At 39.2% G+C, this 17,654-nt stretch overlaps 1 protein-coding gene across 3 annotated transcripts in view; it reads left to right on the plus strand.

Annotated features, from left to right (window-relative positions):
• The window catches only part of CDH4 (cadherin 4), a 653,967-nt gene that overhangs the window by 516,452 nt on the left and 119,861 nt on the right, over nt 1-17,654 (plus strand). For all 3 annotated transcript variants that reach the window (XR_002887781.3, XM_005302930.4, XM_008178578.4), the window contains exon 6: nt 5,280-5,424. Coding sequence is in view for 2 of the 3 variants with exons in the window: in XM_005302930.4 (XP_005302987.2) it covers nt 5,280-5,424 (145 nt within the window). In the remaining variant the exon portion in view is untranslated. The remainder of the gene's footprint in view (nt 1-5,279; nt 5,425-17,654) is intronic.

Genomic DNA, 17,654 nt, shown 5'->3' on the forward strand with positions numbered 1-17,654 from the left:
TCACATGCTGTCCATGTTTATTTTATTTCTAAATAACCTAAAAGCCAATAAAAAAAATCTTCCTGAGAATTAGGGAGGACACATGCCAGAGTTCTGTTTCATTAACTCCCATGTTTTCCATGTATACTTTCTTTTGTATAATTATCCTGATTGCGTCAAGATTGCTCTTTCTAAAGCACTCATCTTTTAATTCTCCACATTAGGAAGCATTTGCCTGATGAAACCCACCTTTTTTCCGAGATGAACCATATCAATTTTTAATTATTTTGGTAGTTCTGAAGCAGAACTCGCTTGTCAGCTTTTAATATTTCTCTTGAGCTTCAGAGGGATGGATTTTCCAAGGCTCTGATTCGTTGCAGCAGTACTTTCTCTGTTACACGGATGTCTGTGTGTCTCAGTTTTTAAACAGTGCCAAATAACTTTCAGGAGATATCAGTGTTTAACATGGATCACTTCTCTTGACCCTGGTCAACCTGAGTTCCCATCAGCTCTCTGTGTTGTAGGTGATGACTCTCTGATTGCACTCATGGGCAAATCAGTGTCTCCTGGTGCTTTTCTGATTATTTCAGGTGCCAGAACTTCCTATCAAACTGCAGTCAGTAGTGATGGGCAAACAGACTGGTTGGTCTCTCACATATTTTCAAGCTTTGTTAACAAAACACCATCACCATAAAACCTAATATTTAGTAGTCAGGCAACGATATTCAATTAACATGCTTCGTTTATATGCCTGTTTTTAAATACAGATATAGCTTGGAATAGTCTCAACCAGCACTTTGCTTCCATTAACACTTTTATGAAATATCATTCAGTCAGAGATGCCTGGACAAGGGGAGATTGGTTACAGGGTGAGACGGGAATTGTTTAGACTGTGTGGGAGACAAAAATTATTTGCAGTGTTGTAGCCATGTTGGTCCCAGGTTATTACAGAGACAAGGGGGATGAGGGAATATCTTTTATTGGACCAACTTCTGTTGGTGAAAAAGAAAAACTTGCAAGCTTACACCGAGCTCTTCTTTGGGTCTGTGTACCTTGAAAGCTTGTCTTTTGCACCAACAGAAGTTGGTATAATAAAAGATATTACCTCACCCCCCTGTCTCTGGGAGACAAAAAAACAAGGAATTTGACCCAGAGAAATCAGTACTAATTTCAATGATATTTTGAACCATGTTTACAAAAACGTATGTGTAATTCTGGTCATTTGTGCAATAATAACTTGATGTTTAATCATGATAAAGTGTGTGCAAATTAGGCACAGAATTGTATTCCTAATTTTTTAAAAGATCTGTCACTTACTGATTATACATATTTATATTAATTGTATTAGTGCAGAAGTAGTATTTATATTTAACACATTTCACTATGTTGACTTTGACTAACTACCTTCAGATAGCACCAGCCTCCAGTGTCATCAATAATCATGATGCTGAAGCATTTGTATGCCAACAGCTACATTTGCTCTAGAAATTGTCTCTGGAAAAAACACAGAGACCAGTGGTAGCTGCTGCCTAAGTATGTTAATGAAGACTGTCATACTTTTAAAAATATTTGTTCAAGGGGACTGGGCAGCTTTGGCTGATACAAAGTGGAACTATAACTAATTCCACCACAAAGGATCTGGACCACTAGACTTTATTTATATTTATGAATCCTACACAATGGCTGTTGGATTCCAACATTTTCCATTGTTCCTATTTATTCTTTCTCTAACCTTCAGCCAACACCATGCTCTCCACTTTGTGACAACTTTAATGTTTAATGTGAACTTTAATAAACAGTTACTAAATATCCCTCCAAACACCCAATTGAAATTCCACTTGATGGTCTCCCATGTCATGTTTTTGTGTGCTCCCACCTTCTCTTCTACCCAAGGCTGTGGTAACTGGCCTTTCAAACAATGGTTTCTCCAGTTCTGGAAGACTTTAGTCCCATCCTGAATCTGTGTGTGCTCCGTTCCAGTTGTCAGAAGTAAACCTGATGGTTGTTTAGTCATCTTCTTCGCCCTGCCCCCCTGAACAGCTCACATACTATGAAAAAGCACTTAAGTGTATCAGTTTCTAATCCCATCCGTTGTCTTATCACAACATCCATCGTGTAGCAGATGGAACTTGATTGCTGCCCTGCCCGCTGAGCACTGTGTGAGACTAAATCATGCATACTGAATAAATAAGTCATAGTCATATATACTTGTGGAGCAAGAAAATGTGAAATATGCTGGGCTTCATGATGATGTGGTATGTTTGTGTTTCCCATTTTGAGAGCTCCACACTAGTTCGAGGGTGGAGGGTGGGAGGGATTGCAGGACAGAAGAGAAGATGGAAGAGGGCAAGGAAAGCTCCCTAATATCTGCTCCACCCTGTCCCTCCTTTAAACATGCCTCAAAGCCACAGGTGACCCCTTGAAAGCCACCTGCCTTCCCTCCCTGCTCCTGCAAAGAACTCTAATGTAGTCAGTCCCAGGAGTCACTCTTGTTGTGCATTGTTATAGACTCAGACAGCAGCCTGCTAGACTGAGCGTCTCTTTCCCAGGGAGTTCATGTCAACTGTAGTTGACGCTAGCAGATGGTCCTGACCCCCAGGTAAGGAGCATGTAGCCTACAAAAGGATATGGAGGAAGGTCATTGCCAGGTGAGAACAACCAAAAGAGCACAGAAAGAATAAAAAAATACACAAAAAAGGACAAGGAAAACAGGCAAAAAGGAGGGGGAGAGAGAGAAAAAAATGGTCAGAAAGGAGGCAGTAACAACCACACAAGGGAGACAACACAAGAGGAGCTGTGAGGGCACCCAGTCACCAATGCAAACCGGAAGGGTGCGGGGGGGATCAGCGTTGGGACTGTGGTGCTCTGTGTTTGGATTGCATGTTAAATCAAAGGGTGCGTATCACCAAATTCAATCCACCAGGGTGCAAGCCTTAGCTCAGCTGTCCATATTCTCAAGTACTGTTCTCACCTTCAGAATTCAGGTTTGAGGCTCTAATGCTGATGTTACCATGGAGCAGGGGAGCCTCATGCGTGTGTATCACTGCAGGTTTAGGGAGATAACTACCGTCTTGCTTATTGAATTTTTTTCTTGAGTGAATCAGTAACATATGCATATGTACACGGGCATGTGTGTGTGACAAGCAGATAGACGTGCAGTGCTGAGAAATTACTTACTCCTGGAGATTTCAAACAAGAGCTATCAAATGTAATTAAAATTTGGGGGGGATGGGGAGCCAGATCTGAAAGAGAAAGATATCGGCTTTGCACTCTGCTTTATCTCTGAATAGAGCCGTTTCCGCTCCTGAAAATGCAGCAAGAAGGAGTCCAGTGAGGCTTCAGTTTGAAGATAATAACTTTAATTTTAGCTCAGAATTACTTTTTTTCAAAGACAATCTGACCTTTGACTTGTAAAAGTTATTGAATTGCTACATCTGACATAATGAAGGATAGCTCTGCTGACACAAGTCAGAGCAGTTTATACGTAGGCATGAAATGCAAATATTAAGAGCACTAAGAATCAGGAAACACAAATGAGATAGTCTGTATTAAAAATGAAGTCAGCCTTTTTAATATTTAAAAAAATGTGATTTTTAACCTTTTTTTTTTTTTAAAAAATGTCCACTCTCAGTCTGTGTGGCAGATTGCTCTCTTCTCTGGATTAAATCTCAGTCCAGCCTATCAACTATAGCGTGATTATATTTGTTAAACCTTCTTGGAAAACATACACAAAGGGGTAAAATCCCATCAATCATAGTCTCGGCAAAAGCGAAAGACTGAAATCAATATTAATACAATTAGCACCTTTACGTGCTAGGCATCAGAACGACATACGTTCTTTGACACATTGGGCCTGAATTTTAGAAGTGCTGAGTGTCTGCAGCTACAATTGACGTGAATGGGAACTGGAGATACCAACACGTCTCAACATCGAGGCCATTATACATTAGGAATCTTGTAGGGAAAAGCATGATAGCAGGTGGTATAGTATGAGGAATTCACTAAGGGCCGATTGGGCAAGCCTACTTGTGTATCTGGTGTTAAAGTGACAGTCCTGTTTTTCTAGACAGCAGTTTCACCAAACTCCTTTTATGTGGCGTTTTCATTCTTCATTCATCAGTATTTCAGAATCTGCCCCTGAGGTTTTGAACACTGTCCCTGATTTTTATGTCAGTGCAGGGATTCAGCAGTGCTCACTGGTACTGAAATGTGGGAAAGTGACAAAATTAAAGCTGCAAAACTCTCCCAGAGCCAGATGTCTCTCCATTGGTCAACTTAATTCAGGCACAATACAAGACTTTCATAGCCAGTCCTTCTTCCAAGCCAGCTTTGATAAATACCTTCAGCACATGACCCATTTAGAGCAGCCATCTGTTCCATATAATGAAGGAGCTATCCATTTTTTCTCACCTGATTACTGATTGTTCCAGAGTATTGTTGATTGCTTTGCTTTATTAATTACTCATTTTGACATGCTATATCTGTCCCTTTTATTCTGAAAACTGATGGTCTCAGTTTCCAGCATTATTATCAATAGTTAGTCCTAATAAGATGGGGTCCCAGTGCCATTTTAATTGAGAACTCAGCAGTACAGTGCTGGCTATTATAATGCTGCATCATTGATGCTGTAGTTAATGTTGAGACAGGCTTCCCATTCTTAATTATACATGGGTCTCCCCTTTGGAGAAATTGAATAAGTATTGGGCAGAGACCATCTTTTTGTTCAGTGTTTGGCGCCTAGGACCATGGTTGCTGTACATAACTGGTGCTCTTAGGTGCTACAGAATACAAATAATAACAATAGTATCAACAATTATGAGATCTCTTTACTTATTAATTACCACAGGTCATTGTGGCCACAAAGCAATGTGAGATTCCATGGTACATTTCTGAAGTTCTTGTGACCAGTGGAAAATAAACCCATGTCATCATGGCATTAATAATAGTAAGCAAAACTTAGTCTTTGGAGATTGCCAGGCAATAATTACTACTTTTCTTAAACTACTTAAAAGTAGTGATTTGTTAGCCGTGGAGAAAATGTTTCTTTTAGCTGATAAAATTATTTGTTTCTATTTACTATTATTATTTGAAAATGATTTTTAATATTGGGCCCTGTTGTGAAACATTATGTATCCTGCAGCGCCTAGATGAAAACCAGATATCTGGTTTCTACTGGAAAAATGACATTCCTATAGTTTAATTTTTGGAAAGAATTTAAATGCTGAAGTCAACGCTGACAAAACTCTTTTATCCAACGAATTCTGTCACTGACATTATGCTTCCACTGTGTTTATTTCCAGCTGAGGGCTCATGCAGTGGATATGAATGGAAACAAGGTGGAGAACCCCATTGACCTCTACATCTATGTGATTGATATGAATGACAACAGGCCTGAGTTTATAAACCAAGTCTATAATGGATCTGTTGATGAAGGATCTAAACCAGGTAGAGTTGGAAGAGCTCTTACGATAAGTCTAAGTCTTCAAATATAAAGCACAAGTTGGTTTGATCACACGTTTCATGACTCCTCTTGATGCTCAGGGATTGTTGTTTTTTGTAAAAGATTGGTGAAAACTTGAACAGTTTAGCTGAATTACCATAAACGTTGAAGGGGGGGAGGTGTAGAGTTGAATAAAATGGGAGCTGCATCCAAATCACACTACTTGGAAGTTTTATTTGCAAAAGCAACTGCATCCGAAGAAGTGGGCTGTAGCCCACGAAAGCTTACGCTCTAATAAATTTGTTAGTCTGTAAGGTGCCACAAGTACTCCTGTTCTTTTTGCGGATACAGACTAACACGGCTTCTACTCTGAAACCTGCTGAAGCTTTGTAAAATCAAACCTGGTGTTGCCTGTCTCAAACGTTTGTTACATTTACATTGTTCTACAGTAACATGTAATCAGTACAGTAATAATGCTAGAATCCTAAAAAGAAAAGCAAACCCTGCAATGATCTTGACTTTTACCTGACTGTATGCTTGAAATACTGTATATCTGGCTGACTGAAACGTAATCCAGTCATTTGTAAACTCAGTATTTACCATCCACTCAGAGTCCAGTAAGGTCTGTGTCCCAAGTTGTGGAAAAACAACTTACTCCTACGGGACCTGATCCAAAAATCGTTGTAGTAAATTACAAGGTTCCCACTGACTTCATGGTGTCTGCTCTTGTGCCATGTTTTTTCTGCCGATCGTGAATTATGCCGAGATCTGAGACCAGATTTTCAAAAAAATTAAGTGTGCAAATTCTCATGCAAAATCAGTGAGTACCTAATTTGTGCATACAGTTGAGGTAATGGTGCAAGCATTAGCACATTTAAGAAGTCTTTGGAAAAATTTAGCCTTTTTTAACATTTCCCTTCCAAATATACTGTTGATTCATTATTGGGGGTAGAGCATAAGTAGGCAGTTTACAATATGGTAAATGGTTTGCTTTAGCTTATTCCTGAATATAACTAATATGAATGTATTCATTATTTAATGACGAAGTGGAGCCTGTGTTGTGAAAACTATTGCCACTATTTTTAGGTAAACTGCTATAAAATACAATGCTCCTAAAGCCTTAATGAGATTCCCCCCCTCCCCCCCAGGATAAATTTATCTTCAGTTGTTTACAGGTAGAAGGGTTAAACATCACATGACTTTTGGTTTGTGTCAGCAAACATTTATCATTACTTCTCTGCTGCCTGAGGTAGTTGTCATAGAGAAGTCTCCTGAGGCCACTATTTTTAACGAGGTGACTTGCAATCCTGATTGATTGTCTTTCAGCAGTGTGAAGAATGGCTCTTGTGGTGACATGTCGTGGGGACAAAGTGTGACATTATTTCTTGAGGAAAGAACATGACATAGCTTCCCTCTTGGTATGTTTGAGGTAGAGATGCACCAAAGCTTCAAAGTTCTCATCCAGATTCTGATCCTCAGAGTTGGGCTGTAAAGAAACTGAACTGATCATTCTAATGACTCTTTCACAGAGAAGTTTTTTTCCCTCTCTGTTACACTAAGGCCACACTGGGGCTTCCACATACAAGTTATCAAGATCTGAAGTGCTGATTGAAATAAGCCATGATGCTCATGACATTTCCATAACAAATCAGACTTCCCACATCTTATTCTAAAACAAATCAATATTGAAAGTGTTCCCAAATGTTTAACTAGCTCTGCTCATTTGGATGAGGGAAGGAGTAAATTGCAGCCCTTTCTTGTTTGAAATCCAGATAAGCCTATAAGCCATTAAATCAGAATAGGACTACAAAATACTTGTGCCTCTGTTATACCAGTGATTTTTGGTATTCTGCATCCCAGTCTGCCTTTAAGGCAGGTAAATGGGAAGCAGTCTGTTTTATTCAAAAGCAATTACATTTGCCTTTGATGTATTTGTTTTCCCTCCTTTCTTGTTTAATCAGTATCTTTTTAAAGGTTTATAATAGTTATTGAATTTCTGTTCCTTGCCTCTGTAAACCTGTCTGGGGACTTGGGTGTCTGATGCCCTCTTTCTGCGAAACATGTCAATAATTGTGAGATTATGTCTTTGAGATAATGATGGAGCGGTCCTAGAGTTAGGTTGTGGAACCTGTGCACTCCTCACCCACTTCAAATTAGGGCATCACTGTTTTGTTTGGAGATATATATAGCTAAAATGAAGTACACCGCATATTTAGCTAAGCATGAAGCTCCCAGAGACTTGGAAACATCCTTTTTCACTCGAGTTATATCAGGAAATTACAGTAATAAGAGAGTACGACACTAGGTCTTCGTACAATGCAAAAAAACTGCAGCCAGGATTCCTAATTATTCATCACAACGATTGACAAATGAAAGGTATAACAAATATTCCTACAGAAAACAAAAGGCAAAATGTGCTCACTATTGATTCAGCAATTTATTACATTATAGGTTTAGTTCTGCTTCAAGCAAGCTGAAAAAAAAACTCTTATGTGATATAGCAGATCTGCATTCATTGCCATAAAAGGCACATTTCACTCCTATTGAACTCCTCCTTGGGACTTTGACTATTCATCTCTGACTAGCCCCTTGATTACTCTTTCTGATGCTTGCTATGTGTCCATGTACAGTGGTCAATATTGTAAAGACTATATTTATTCAATTACCACATTATAGAGGAATGCCACCGGTATGTTCAAGTATTTTAACTTAGGAAAGTAACTGGAGTATCCTGGATAAACGTTGACTTTAATAGCAATCACAACCATGGGCCAAACCACAACCATGTTGAACTTAGTGGAAATTTTGCCCAAGTGAAAATAGTAAAGAACTCAAGATCTGACCCATGGAAATTTCCCAGAGAGAATCAAATATATGCAGATGAGCAAAGCACAGTGACCTTGAGATACAAGGGAAAGCCCCTGTGAGGCTGATTAACAGGATCACTAGAGCGGATCACCTCTGAAGTAAACAACAAAGAACTCTGTTGTGCCATTACAGCACATCCCTGAGTAAGGGGCAGAGTGGAGCTGCCCCAGCGCAGGGGGAGCTGCAGAAGGGATTGTGCCTCAAGCATACACAGAGTTGCCAAGTGCAGCATGCTCCCTTCTCAACAGCCAGCAAGCTCCAGTGAGCAGAGTGAGGAGGAGCTAGCGTTTTGCTTACTCCCTGTCCCTTTGGGGTGGCTATTGCCCCTGGGGAGACAAGCAGGAGGCAGAGCCGGCTCCAGGCACCAGCATGGCAAGCGGGTGCTTGGGGCGGCACGTCCAGCTATTAGGCGGCAATTCGGCGGACGTGTCCCTCACTCCCGCTTGGAGTGAAGGACCTCCCGCTGAATTGCCGCCGCAGATCGCGATTGCGGGGTTTTTTTTGTTTTTTGTTTTTGTTTTTTGGCTGCTTGGGGCGGCCAAAACCCTGGAGCTGGCCCTGGCAGGAGGGAACATCCCCTATGGTCAGGAGAGCTCAGGCACCGCAAACTGTGCCTGGCCTTTGCTGTGAGTGGTGGAGGTCCAGTCAAAAGATGGCCTGAAGAGTTCTGTGCCAAGGGTCCAAAAGAAGGTGCTGAGCTTCAAGATGATGGGAATGCAGATGGGTGGGTGGACTACAAGTGTGCAATGTGGCTAGTTCACGCTGTCTGCCTAGCTTCCCTGTATGTCACCCCAGGTGTAAGATGGATTCACTTCCTTAAGACATAGAAATAGCCTTCCTTGGCCATCTAGACTGACCAAGAGCCAGGAGAAGGCTGGTGCAGAAGGATGGAGAGACTTATTCAAAGATGGTCCAAACTCATTTTTGTTGAACAGGCCTTAATGGAATGCATGGCACTCCGAGTCCAACAGACTGCCCAGGTTTCCAGAGAATATACTGTCTAAGGGGTGCCAGCCACCATTGTAATCAAACCTGGACAGGAATGCTGACCAGAGCTCATGTATTATTAATTATAATCTATTATTATCATTGAGTACGATTCTGCTCTCCTTTAATTGAATAGCACCATATGCCATGAGTAGTCCCTTTGAAATTAATGGGATTGCCCCTTGCAGAGTAATGTACTACTCTGTCTGAATAGGGGTGTCACTCTCTGGTCCTTGTACAATTCCCAAGTGTGTGCTAGATGCTGTATTGAAATGTATCTCTTTTCCCTTCTTTGATACTCTGCCATAAATTCTTCCTTGCTGTTTCTAGTTTATTTAGTCTAAGGGTATGCAGATGAACCCTTTAGTTTTTAAAATGCAGGGCCTTCCAAACAAACACAGAACATGAATAGTTATGTGTGATATTTTTCCCCACAGAATCAGCTCCCCCCGCACACACACACAGACACTCAAGTTGTTTTTGATTTAATGCACCACTGTTTGAAAGTATATCTTAAAAGGCCATGTTTTACTCACATTGAATAATGTTCTGCTTCTTTGAACTTTGCCTCTATGTGAAGAACACAGCTAAGTTTAAAAAATGCTGCTGCAAGCTAGCGCTGAAATTCCCCTGGTCCCTCCGGCAGCCTTAATCAGCGAAGTTCTAGTTCCCTCATAACTGTAGAACTTTCCTTTCAAGAGCTGATAAAGCTGTATGGATTGCACAGCTTCTTTTCTGAATGTAGTACGTGCTGCATGAATTCTCTTGTACCTTTAAAACTTATTTCTATGAATCAGGGCAAACTAGCTTACTGGGTAATAGCCAGGGGAAAAAATTCTTCTTCTTCTTCTTACCATGCTTCACAGAATCCTCTTGCAAATATTTTTACCAGTTACTGCCTGACACAAACTTTAGCTACTAGAGTTTTACAGCAGTGCTTGTACAGGATTGCGGGATCCTAGGGATATCTTGTGAGAGTAATGTTGGCTGGGAATTGGATTTTCCATTTCATGGGAAATTCTGTGAGTTTGAATTTTTTTCCCTTCCAAAATAGAATGAAAACAAAACAAAAAAATTGAAATTTCCCATGAAATGGAATTGTGGCAAAAGTTTAGCTTCAGTGTGATCAGAATGTTGTGTTTTGATAAAATCTAAATGTTTTGTTCCAATTTTGACTTTACATATTATAATTTATATTTTAATAATTGAAATGAAAAGATGTTTTGAAATAGGAAATCAAAACATTCTGCTCCAAAAAGGTCTAACAAGTACCAACCTTATCCGAATGCTTCGCTCCAGCAGCTTTTTGTTTTTGTTTTTCCAAAATGAAATGTTGTCAAAATTTTGTAAAAAAGTTTCACTTTTGATAAATTGGAATTTTCCTCTGGAAGAACCATCAGTTGGAAGATTTCCTACTAGCTCTATGTGGGAGGCATTTTAATATTAACCCATCCCTTATCTCCACCCCTACCTACGGCCTTGGTGAAATACTGGACCCTCTGAAGTCCATAGCAAAACTCCTATTGACTTCAATGATGCCAGAATTTCACCTCACCCTGTTTTTCATTTGATTTTTTAGCACATTGTTAAACTGAAGGGCAGAATTGATACCAGTTTCTTATTCCTGAATGAACTGGAAGAAGCTCTAAGCATCATGGGTAAACCTTCAAAGAAACGGAACATTATAGTTGATACTCCTTAAGTGAAAAATGTTGTAATTAAAATTCGCTGCCTCCCCCTAACTCCATGCAATTCTGATAGTGTGATTCTTGATATTGATGTCACCTAAAAAATTAAATACCTGAGAGCAAAATCTACATGTAGAAAATTGAGTTAAAGAAATCTCATAAAAATAAATATTCTATATAATAGCAGGGATTTTTTTAAAGCAGCTTATGCTATTAGTGCCCCAGTTGTTTGTTTATTTATTTTATTTCTATGCTAGCAGAGATTCCCTTGAGAGATTAACACCATGGACTAATGCACAGATGGGGCGAGATACTTGAAAGTCATCTGAATATTAAGAATTTAAATCTTTAGCCTCAGTGATTTGAACAGAAAAGCCAATTATGGGGCTGAATTAGTTTTCAAATTAAACTGCAATTTAAGACTTGTGAAATTAATCCTTTAAGGCATAGAGTTGCATTTATACATAGACTTGTATGAAGCACTGAGGTTCTGAATTCCTGGCTCTTTCCTCTCATTACCTGATAGTACAGTTAGCAAAGAGATGCTCATCATCCTGAAGGTTGTATTTCCACTTAAATTACAAGTGGGGGGAGTGCCGTAGGTGGTAAAATTGTTGTGAGAGAGGAAATGAAAATGGCAAAGGTAAAGTTCCAGAGTCAGCGGCAATAAGAACCATCATTTTTAAATGCTGGCAGGAGACAGTAAGTGAAAAACACTTCCTTCCCTTTTGAATTTGAATTAATCCAAAAACACTATGTTGAAGCTAATAATCGCAACTTTAATACAGTCAGTGTTGTTTTACAAGCTTGGAGGCAAATAATTTTCATTATTCTTTATTTAAGGCCTTGATTCAGCAAGGCACTTAAACATGTGCTTAAATCTCACTTAAGCCAATCGGACTTGCTTAAGGAATTTGCTGAATGAGGATAAACTTAACTATGTGCTTAAAGTTAAGCACGTCTACAAGTGCTTTGTCCTATCAGAGCCTTAGTAAATGAGGCGTATTCAGAAAAATACAAGTCAAAGACATCATAACATACTCATGAACTGGAAACAGTGAGTTACCACTTACCACATCCCAACATGAATGTGTATATGTGACTATGTAGGGCCAGGTCTTCATCATATGTAAATTGATATAGCTATATTGATTTCAGTGGAACTACAGTGATTGACACAACTGAGGATCTGATCCACAGTGAAAGAGAGACTTATACTTGAAACTGTATGTCAAAGCGCATGTGTGGGGTGAGTGGGTGTAGCCCCAGAAATATGATGAAAGTATCTCAAACATATAAGCTGCTTCTTTCACTCTTGAAATTGTGGAGTATTATTCTCGTTAGTTTTGGACAAAATTAATGATACCTGTACCCTTAAAAATCTAAGCCTTTTCTCTACCAAATGAAAAAGGAGACCTAAAATGGATGCAATTTAGGTGTCACACAGCAAGAGAAGAATCTGCCTCTCTCAACATGACCCAGATTTACTCACTTCAGTCATTATTACCATTCACGATCAAATTCCACATTACTATGTATACAGTGAAATCTTGTGGGGGATCCTACCCTGCGTGAGAGTGTGTTTTTCTAATTGCATTTTCTTCCTAATCAGCACTAGAGCTAGGAAAGCATAGAAATAGAAAGAATAGAAAGAAATAGAAAGAATATCATTGTCCTTAAAGGGATAACACTTAAAAACTCATCTGATTGCCTTATTAGCACAATATGACTCAGCAGTTTTCTCAGTCTTACCAGATGCATTATCACTATGTTCATCATACAGCCCATTTAAATATCTTAATGCTGCCTCAGTCTGTTCAGTTTGGATAGAGGCTAATCTCATCCTTGCATTTTGTAAACTATTAAAAATGGCTTTATCCGACCCACTCTCTTCTCTCTCTGACACGTTGCACCTAAATTTAGGACAGACAATATTTTCTTTCAAGTCTTTTGCTCAGCCAAGCACCATTCTGAGATAAGAAAGTTCTCATATGCAACCACATTGTACTGCTTTCCGTTTTGTGTCAAAACTGGGTAGTTGTGAAATAGTTTGCTTACTTATTTTTTAGTATAGAAACAGCCAGTCCCAGTAGCCATGCAGTGAATTATAGGGCTCAAGAAGAAAAAAATCCACATCCAAAAACTCTGATACTTTTCCCTTCAAAGAAAATGGCCAAGTTGATATAAAGAAAAATTGGTTGAAATAGTCTTCTGAGACCAGTCTGGAAATAAATTATAGCAATGCAGTAGCCCATCCACTGCAATGTTTTTACCAAACAACCACAAATAATGTGCCATATACCTAGGGGAAAACATAATCAAGACACATTGTTTAAAAGAATAGAAACAAATAAGTTGATAGCAGTGGAGAGTTGTGAAGCATCATGCTAATCAGGCTATAACTATTCTTCCAGGGGTCCTCCAGCAAGTAGTTAATAGTCAAAAACAATCAAGAATCTGGTCCTTTGTTGAATCTGCCGTTGGTTTTGTGTGTGTGTGTGTGTGTGTGTGTGTACTGACTGTGTGTCTGTAACATATTGTGCAAGAAAACTATGCACAATCTACACCGTTTTCCCTTGTAGACTAAAGGACAAATTTTCTGCTGACCTAACTGCATTGAAGTCAGTGAACTTTGGCCCTACCTGTTCACCTAGCATCACCAAGTCTTATCAGACTACAGCAAATGAAAATATCTAAATACAATTGAAAGGATGGAATAGGTGTCAAGCACATCTTGCATCTTTTCTGGAGACATCCTGTGCAGCTGCTGTGACAGATGCAGCAGTTTCCTTCAATATCCTTATTGTCTTAAGTTTGTCTCTTTGGGTCTACTGTACTAAATGCAAAGTTTATATATTATTCTGGGCCAGGATTGTATGCAACTTCTCTAGGGGAGAGATGTGATGAGAAGCCTGAACGAACAAAGGACTATATCGAACAATGTGCCAGACAAGAATGGTCTTTTCAGACAATACATGTGTTCCTGGAAAATACCTAAGGAGAGGTTAACGCATATCTCTCACCTCTGGTTATGCAAAAATCCAGTCTTTTGAAACTATGCCCCGAGGAGACTGTTTTTGTCTGCTGATCACCTATTATATGAGACCAATCTCATAAACCTAAGCTGTATAAAGAAAAGACTATCTATTCATTGGTGTGCCGTTTCTGAGCTAAAGCTGTGAAAGCTTGTAACCACAGAAAACTCCTTTGTGTGGTTTGAAGGACTGACTCCTACCAGAGCCCTTGTTGGAACTGGGAGGTGATCTCTGGTAAGCTTATTAGCATGTTAGTAGGTTTTTTAATATGTTTTCTCCATAATGCTTTCACTTTAAGAATAAATGTGCTTGCTTATAAAGAGATGTGTGGTAATCTGTGATTGCTGGCAATTACAGCTGTTCATAACCTTTGGAGAGAAAGTAAAGCACACACACTGGCTTGTTTAGGCAGTCTGGCTTGCTGAGAATATGTCAGTGTAGGTATTGAACAGTGCAGGTTGGGAAAAACTCCAGTCAGGAGCAAGAGAGATATGGGTCTCTGCTCAAGAGAGTTGACAGCTGAGGATCTGGGGCCCTAGAGTGGGAGCCCTTGCTGGACCATGGAGGGAAAACATTGGTGCAGTTGCCCTGATACATTCTTCCAGTTCTCAATCTGTAGAATATTAAGTACCATCATTGTATATTTTGTTTCTTTAGTTGCATTAATGGCCTCTCTCATAACTCAATTCTACAGAGTAATGTGGATAGATTTTCTGCGGTGCACTTTAATTTCCACTCTGTCATGAAAAAAAGTCTAACATTTTTTTATTCTATTTTGGAAATTATGAAACTATATTTTATAATTGTACAGACCACTTTCTCAGTGAAAATTCAAGATACACAATGGTATTGTGCAGTGTGTGTGGAGGCCCAGATTTTGTAAAGAAATGTCTGCATAATTTCACTATTTGCATATGCATTTGCCATCGGACATCTGTCTTTCTGTTTGCATGCACAGTTATAGCTGTGCAATATGTGTATGTGCAAATTAGGCATGCAAATACATTCATGCTTTTATGCAAATTGTGTTGGTTGCTTACAGTTTTGAATATTTTGTCCTAAATCTCTCTTATTCCACTTTTTGAGTTTACTGTGAGAAGCAAGCGGTTCCATTTACTAAACTGCCTCATAAGCTGAGGCTCATCCATTTGTACTGAAGTCTGTTTTGTCTTTCTTCGAGTTTTACTTCATATAACTTCTCTGTGGTGCTTTCAGTCTCACCAGGCTGCAGACTACATTCCCAAATCATACAAGAGTTAACCTCAAATCTGGCTATACCTCTGTGTGATTTGTACTCAGTGCATTCATTAGTTTTCTTTCCCAAGATGTTTATTTTGTTCTTCCGTTCCAGATGACAGCACCCTTTCTGATTTTTTCAATCATCTCTCTAAACCCACTTGTTCTCTTTATTCACATTAGGTTGTCTCTTTGTGCCTTGTTTGAGGTTGACAATCTGATGTCTCCAGTAATTAGGGAGTGACATCGTCTGTGAATTAGGTTAATTGCTTGAAAGGTCAAAATATGCCATTGATTACAAAAAAAAAATGGTAAAAGAGCATGCCAGGAGCTATCAGCTACTCCTCAGGGAGCGGCATCTGAAAGGAAAGTGCTGCTTCTACTTTACTTTTCTGTCTATGTGATGCAGGATACAGTTTAGATTAGACATATTTGCGATTTATTACATCTGCAACAGAATTTCAAGCATCTGTCTCATCTCCATGCCTTGCACTTGTTCATTTAGTTGACACTATTTATTTATTTTGATGACACTACTGCATAAATTTGGTGGGTCTGATTCTCATTTTGCATTTGGGGTAATGAGAATGTAAAAATGGCTTTTTATCATCTATTTAATCCATTTTTTGTGCACGGTTGAGCTTTAGTCTTAGATACTACAGCAGTTGTCTCTATGCTGGCCTCAAGTTCATATCTTCTAAATTGCCTCTTCTATCATCTTCACTACTTCTACATTTAGTAATGACAACTCTCCCTATTCTTCATTCATTACATTGATTATCCAGACAATACTTCATTGATTTGAAAATAGTTATTCTGGCATTTCAGTGGCTTCCAAGTCTTGCCTCTCCTTATTTGACTAAAATAGTAGGTTTATTTTATTTCCTTCTCACTCTCGCAGGCTATGGCTATGCACTTGTGTCTGTCGTCCTTTCCTGTGCTTAAAACTTTGAATGATCATGGTTTTAGTTTTTGCCCCCCTCGTCCTTAGCTGACAAAATACAAGGAGTGAAATCCTGGCCCCATTGACATCAATGACAAGACTCCTGTTCCTTCACCCAAGAAAGTTTAGAAGGTCTCTAGGTCAAAATATAGTGCTTAGTTTAGCCAGGGCTATTCTGATTCTGATTTGATTTTATATATTGTTAACTCCAAGTGGAGAAAGTACTGGACTGGACTCAGGAGATCTGGGTTCTATTCCCAGCTCTTCTTCTAGATGACGTTAGGTAAGTCACTTCCCTGCTCTGTGCCTCAGTTTCCCCATCTGTAAAATGGAGATACGGTCAGTGATCTCCCTTGTAAAACACTTTGAGATCTTCTGATTAAAAAGTGCTGTATAAGAGGTATTATTATTGTTTCATATTCATATGTATGCGGTTGTTCTCGGATTCTACAGTGCTTCATGAAGGACCTGAATTTTGGTGCATCAAACACAGCTGGTCACAGCCATAATGTGCACCATTTACAGACAAGAGTAACTCTTGCACTTATTTCAGTTGTAAAGGATCATGGTTAAAAGTGGCAATCCCAAAATGTCCTACCACTCCATAAGCATGTTTTCTGCTTTCAACTATTCCCTTGATGGTTTAAAAGAATATCAGCCCTCCAAAACAAGAGCTTCAGTGGACCGAAAATGCCAATGCCAGATTCTCTGTGAATTGTTGTGGCTCCATTGGTGCCTTTTGTTTACATTAAGAATCTGTCCCTCAGCGTGGAGGCTGGATGAAAATCATGCTCTGGTCTGGCAAACTGGCAGAAGATTGAAATTGACAAGTTGCTTCTCAGAAAAAGAGTCTTGTCCATTTCACTTTTTGCTGGAATCAGAATGAAATCATCAAGGAGAGGAGAACAAAGGCAAAGTGCAATTTTCATATACAAATCCAAGATGGACAATGGACTGATTCAGCCTGGAACTTGAGATTTTCAGATGGTTGCTGCCTTCAACACTGAAGCAATATTTAAAAGTTATTATTGTAAATGGAGGAGAAGTATTCATATAACTGTAGAACCCAGAGAACATATTCAGGTTTGGGATCCCGTTGTGTACAAATATAGGACCAGATTTTGCCATCTTTATTCTCCGAGCCATATCTTATTCTGCAAGAGATTTTCTTGGAATGAATGGTATTGCTTGAAGAGTAAGGTACTATTCAACACGAGTAAGGGTTTGAGAATCTGACCCAGGGAGTATAAGACAGCAATTATCAGGATGCTTTTAAATGAGAAATTGTCAGTTTTAGGAGAGTATTATACAAATTTTGTGCCACTTTTAAAGCATGAACTTTCCATCAGTGATAACTTTATTCTTCTACCAAACATTGGTATGTAGAACATTCACTACATGAGCTTTGCAATTTGGGGGGGGGGAGAATAAGGAGGAAGGGGAGGATTCCATCAGTTCAAAGCCATTATTAACTTGGG

Source organism: Chrysemys picta, chromosome 13 (assembly GCF_011386835.1).
Source record: "Chrysemys picta bellii isolate R12L10 chromosome 13, ASM1138683v2, whole genome shotgun sequence".
Lineage (NCBI taxonomy): Eukaryota > Metazoa > Chordata > Testudines > Emydidae > Chrysemys > Chrysemys picta.